The 6,000-nt window shown below is 35.0% G+C and overlaps 1 protein-coding gene across 1 annotated transcript in view; it reads left to right on the plus strand.

The window, feature by feature from the left end:
* IGF2R (insulin like growth factor 2 receptor) overlaps nt 1-6,000 on the plus strand; it is a 74,165-nt gene that overhangs the window by 20,152 nt on the left and 48,013 nt on the right. The window contains exons 4-9 of the mRNA XM_072409317.1: nt 955-1,053; nt 2,050-2,182; nt 2,872-2,992; nt 4,302-4,401; nt 4,584-4,746; nt 4,944-5,109. Of these exons, the coding sequence (XP_072265418.1) occupies nt 955-1,053; nt 2,050-2,182; nt 2,872-2,992; nt 4,302-4,401; nt 4,584-4,746; nt 4,944-5,109 (782 nt within the window). The remainder of the gene's footprint in view (nt 1-954; nt 1,054-2,049; nt 2,183-2,871; nt 2,993-4,301; nt 4,402-4,583; nt 4,747-4,943; nt 5,110-6,000) is intronic.

Raw genomic sequence — 6,000 nt, forward strand, 5'->3', positions numbered from 1 at the left:
ATTTCCCTACTGGTTGAACTTGATAGACTTATGTCTTTTTTCAACCTAACCTACTATGTAACCATTTGGGAGAACTGAGATAACACTTGATAATATTTACATCTGTAATTCTAAATATTCATCATAAGGGTCTTAAAAGTTAATTGTACCTAAAGTACAGTAAATGTAAAGGGAGATTTCATGAATTCACTGCTTTCTAAACCTGTCCTTACAGCTCTTAACACATGTCACAATTGTCCAGCTATAGATATTTCAGCTCACTTGCAAATTATGCATCGTTTGAATACCTCAAGTTCAGGTATGGGAAAGTATATTGTTTAAAAATCTCTGGGACTTTTATGCACAGGTATTTAATGTACTTTGGTTAAGCATTTTGTAAGGATTTCAATTCAGATTTAAAATTAGTACAGCTGTGTCCAACTGCAATTAGGTAAAATCAGGACAACCATATCCAACCAAATTCCACCTAAATCAGCACAACCATGTTTAGTGAAATGAGCCCAGCCATTCCCAGCCAAAATTTACACAGCTATTACTAGACACACATCAAGGTTCTGCCAAACTGTACTCTGCTGTAATTAGGCCGTGCACTCCCTATCAAATTTATCCAGTCAGACAAATGTATCTGGAGGGAATAATAAGGAAGCCCCACAAATATTTATATTAAGGCTTATGCTTTTAATGGATTTTATGTGCTCTGTTCTGCCGAGACTTATGGACCACAAAAATGTGGTGACTTAATATATGATCACAATAAAAAAATACAAACTTAAACGATTCATTGTGACCATGAGTTTACAATCAATCTTGATAATCACTGTGTTCCTCCCATATTTTTGGTGGTTCGTTATAAATATTTATTGTGAACATGTGTGGTACGAATATTAGGGACTTCGGTATGGAAAAAATAAATTATTTAAAGATTACAAATTTTTTTGTCTGCTGCCTCTACAGGGAACTCCTGAATTTGTGAAATTTGAAGAATGTGTACATTACTTTGAGTGGAGAACATTTACTGCTTGTAAGAAAAACAAATTCAAACCTATCCAAGAGGTAAGATCCTTTGAGTGCTAGTACACATCATGATTCATATTTTGGTTTTTAGACTGATTTCCAGTCTGATAAAAGTATCGGACATCTTTTGGGAGCTCTAAGCAGTTGCAGATAAATACTAATTGAAAGTACAGATGTTATAACGTGTGTTTGATCAGGTACACTTGTTTTGGAATCCTGATGCTTTTTTATCCAAGAAAAAGGGAACAATATTGTATACATCTGCAGTGTTTTGGGTCTTTCAACTGTTCAGTATGTTCAAACAGATCGGTCTACCAATTACATGATTGGCAGCTGATCTGTTTGTCTTTACTGTGCCTGAGATTTAAACAAGCCATATGGCCTATTGTGTTTGTCAGCAAATTAAACGTATCTCCCCATTTTCTGTTCTATTTCCATAATATTAATGTACCAGATTTTTTTTTGAAAATCTTTGTATATACTGTACCTATTGTATCCATCAAAAAAAGGAAACAGAGCTTTACAGCTTTGAGATTTGTTTTTCTTTTTAAATGTATTTAGCAGCCAAAAACTACCTCTATGACAATATTTTTCTTCCTTGCCTTCTTTTCCCCTTTGTTCCTAACTTCTGTTAATTCTTACATACCTATCATTTTACCATCCTATAAAGTAATGTGTTACTGGTATTTTTTTTTTGAAAAGTTAAATCTTTTTATAAAGTGTATTTTTTTTTTTTTAATTTTAAATAATATATTCTATTTTGTCTTTTCTATTTCTATGTTACCCTTAGAAACCCTACATTTATTGTTTTGCTGGTCATGGAAAACTTAGGTCCCAGACTCCCAAAAACCTACCGATTAGTTAATAAGCTTCAGTATGTGAACACCACTAAAAGATATTAGGTATTGATATGACTGTGCTGTGTGATAAGTCAGTGGTTTATAAAAAAATGTGATAGTTAAAATATTATATAGAATAGGTAAAATAATTTTAAGAACCTTAATATACATGTAACAAATATACTTCTGTGTTTAGGTGCCCTGTTACATTTTTGATGTTGATTACAAGAAGCATGACTTGAACCCTTTGATTAGGACCACTGGAGGATATTTAGTGGATGATTGGGACCCAGACTCGGATTTGTACATAAATATTTGTCGAACAATTGGTAAGCATTTTGATAATTGGTAAGATATTTTGAGAAGTCATAGTATTGTTTTGTGTAATTTTTTTTTTGAAGGGTAATAGAAACCTGTATCAGTTTGCTAAGTTGCTAAGATTCATTCCCAATGAGACCCAAAATGCAGAGCCTTCTAGCGCATCTCAACACACTGCCATGTGTTGCTGCCAAACACACCGCATGCACAACTTTTCTGTATGATGTGTGTTAAACTGTCCTTTTCTAAAATGTGTGCTTCCAGATACAATGCATGGCAATGTACATTCATTTTTAGAAAACGCCAAATGCAACCGTTGTGGAAATGAGTCATGTTGGTGAATCGGAGAAATGTAAAAGAATGAGCTGTGCTTACCAGCTGTTTCTGGTTTCCAAAGATAGGCTTCAAATTGGAAACAAAGTTGCTCATTGCCTTTGGAGAAAACAGAGGAGCCTAACCCATTTTAAAATAAGTTGTTTATTTTGCAGCTCAAACTTTGTCTTGCTCCATAATTTTATAGAATTTAACAAACTGTAAACGGTTTTATTACTATATTATCTTTTATTACATTGTGTGTGGTCAAACGAGTTTACAAGTGTCATATTTCATTGAGTATTGTATTGCCATGCATAATGTTGACACTTTCTTTTTTCTCTGCAGTACATGATTATTTAGGTTGTTTTTTTTTTCCCTTAAAAAGGCAACTCTGAAGGAGACACATCAGTCTGTCCGGCAGCGAGTGCTGCATGCCTTGTTAAGGGTGGCAAGGCTTATGATATTGGGCGGCCAAAGGAGCCTCTTAAATCTACTGTAAAAGACAGGTAAACTTCATCTTTTTGTGCAAGTATTTTTTTTAACCGAACTCTAGAAGTTATAGTTGGGATAGTTCTAAATATTACAGAACTGTTGGACGTGTGTACGTAGATTAAGTTAAACAAAACACACACATTTACATATATTTTAATCCTTTCAGAGAATAAGGGGTTTTTTGTACCCCTGTACTCATTCCCTAGGTGGGTTGGTGGAGATCTGGGAGTCCCCTTATTAAAGGGGGCTTCCAGATTCCAAAGTCCTGCTAAAATGCTAGAAGCTTGTAAAACCCTCTATTAAATTCAATAGACAAGTTTTTCAAGTAGTTTTTACGCGTTCTCAAGCAGTTTCCCATCTTTACACTGTGTTTTAATTTTGAAAACGTTGCAAGGAACGTTCTCTATACCGCTCAAAAACGTGCCTCAAGGAAACGTCCTGATGTAGATTAGCCTATTGTAATGCATGGGAATTTAAACATGGGCTTTTAAAGCCTTAGGTTAAATGCTGGGGAAAGCGTCCATGTAGACTAAGCCTTAGTTGCATAAAGCAGCCATATTTGCCCTTTACATAGGCAGGGTGTGACTCTTGCTTAGTAGTTGGTTTACATTATCATTCTTTTTTCTTGTTACATATCCTACTGATTAGAGTGGCGATTTGGTCTAATCAGTTGTCCAGCTAGGAGGTTGTTTAAACAGAGGTAACCACCAATAGGAGATTCTGCAAATGTGTACAATCAATAAAATGCAACCTCAAGAATGTAAAATGTGAAAATACAAATTCATGTTTTGATCAGCGATCAATTGGCCCTTGACAAATTCTTAAAGCTCATTAACTATGTTGAACAGGTACCTGCAGTTGCCAACGTTTGTCTCCATGTTTGTAACATGTTTGTAACCCCAAAGTAGGGTGATCTTTTATCACTAGCAACCTTGCTATAGCCTGCTAACCATTCTGCTACTTTCAGTTTAGTCAGCTGGGCTTTGGGAATGGTAAATTGGTAATCCAAGTAAGTGACCAAACAAACAGGGACTTGTGCTTGCCTGCTTACCATTGCTAATGTTACAGTGTCACAGTGACTTCTGGGTTCTGTTGGTCCCTGTTCTCATTTTACTAGGTGATTAGGTCAGTATAGAAAGATTCACTAGAAAATGAAGAAATAAAACCTTAAGCATTGGCTGCATTTGTCAGAAATTCCTTGGCATTTTAAAACAATAATGTATTTATAGTCGCCATCTATCCATGCTTGCCCTTTATATTTTCTGTTCTTGTGGTTTGTGTTAAAGATTTAGGTTCTAAAACCAGTTATTTGCTTCTTTCTAGGCTTGTTCTTCACTATGAAACAGACACAAAGCCTGAGTTTTGTAATGATCATCAACCAGCAGTAACAATAACGTTCATCTGTCCAACAGCAGGAACTGAGGTTAGTGCAATCTTCTTTTAAGTTAGAAGATATTCTATCTACATATGTGGTTCCATTTATTCACGTGTAGGCAATATTTTTGTGATTCCAAATACTTAATGGTATATAGTACATAAAATATTTAGGTGTGTCGTGTGAAATTGTGGAATGTACATGGTTTACTATATTTTACTGTCATTTAGGTTACAGGCCCTAAACTAACTGCCAACTCCAATTGCCGCTATGAGATTGAATGGATTACAGAGAATGCCTGTCACAGAGATTACTTGGAAAGTGATGACTGCAAAATCTTCAACAAAGAGAAAGGCATTTCTATTGACCTAACCCCCCTGAAAGAAAAGTCTGGTGAGGATTTCAACAAGTTTTGTATTTTAAAGAATTTTCTGTACAATACATACAATGAACACTACAATAAATGAATGTGCTTGTTTTTGTGTGTGAGACGTAATGGTTGTCACACAGCATAGAATTGTGTTAAATTTCCTGATATGCTTAATAAAATAAATTGTTTTATGGATATATTTCCCATTCTTGTGTTCTAGTCCGTCCTTACCATGTAGAAGATGAAAAAGGTGAATATGTGTATTACCTGAATGTGTGCGATATAACAGCCGGAGGAGGATGCTTAGGTGAAATGTCGTCTTGTCAGTTTAAGAAATCCAGCGAACAGAAAAAAGGTGCAGGGTCATATAAAAGTCAAACACTCAGGTATGTTAAATGTTTACTGTGCTTTACCTAACAATTGTGTTTTATATATTACTTTTGTTGTTTATCTATTATCTGTGCTATTTCATGGTATTTTATTGGTTTGTCCCATTGCTTAGTGGATTAGTTTTGTTTTTGTTAACACTTTATTACAGGCAGATATAAAATATACAATTTATTGGAGCTTTGTATTCATTGATGCATCATTCAAGGATAACTGCAATTTAAATAATAAAGTGCAGTTATGTTTTCTTCTTTTCCCTTGGCAAATTTAGTTATTACTGCCTGCTGAGACCAAATGCCCAGGTTGCTTCATCCTTTATTTGTTTGCAGACCAACACCAAAGTAGACATGTCCTCACAATATTGTCTAAAAAACATTTTTGAAACTGACTCTGCTTGCCTTAAGACACAATCCATAAAGGGCTGTGATGGCCAGACATGTCTACTGTGTCTATGGAATATAAATGAACAGGGGAACCATCATCTGTTATTTCTCCATAAGTATGAATCTGGAGGGGGGGATAAATTATGTCAGGTAGAGGAATGGGTAAACATAACTCCCCTTTATTTGAAAGTGCAGGTATCCTTTACTTTTTTTTTCTTTTAATAGTGTAAAGACCTAAATTGACTTTGTGGTTTGGTATAACCATCCTTTAGTTCTTGTATATCCATGCTTAGACTATAAGCGAGAGCAGCACAAGTAGCTGCTAGAAGTCGGTTCTGCAGTGCTTATATGCAAACAGGTAGCTTACTTATGATAGGAGAGTGATGAGCCTTATCTTTTTCATTTATTTTCTATGGAAACTGTAGACATCCCATGCATTACAGCCCTTTTATGGATTTTGTCCCAAGTCAAATGGAAACGTATCATAGCTGTTTATGGGGCTATAAT

The sequence above is a fragment of the Pyxicephalus adspersus genome, chromosome 4 (genome assembly GCF_032062135.1).
Source record: "Pyxicephalus adspersus chromosome 4, UCB_Pads_2.0, whole genome shotgun sequence".
In the NCBI taxonomy this organism is placed as follows: Eukaryota; Metazoa; Chordata; class Amphibia; order Anura; family Pyxicephalidae; genus Pyxicephalus; species Pyxicephalus adspersus.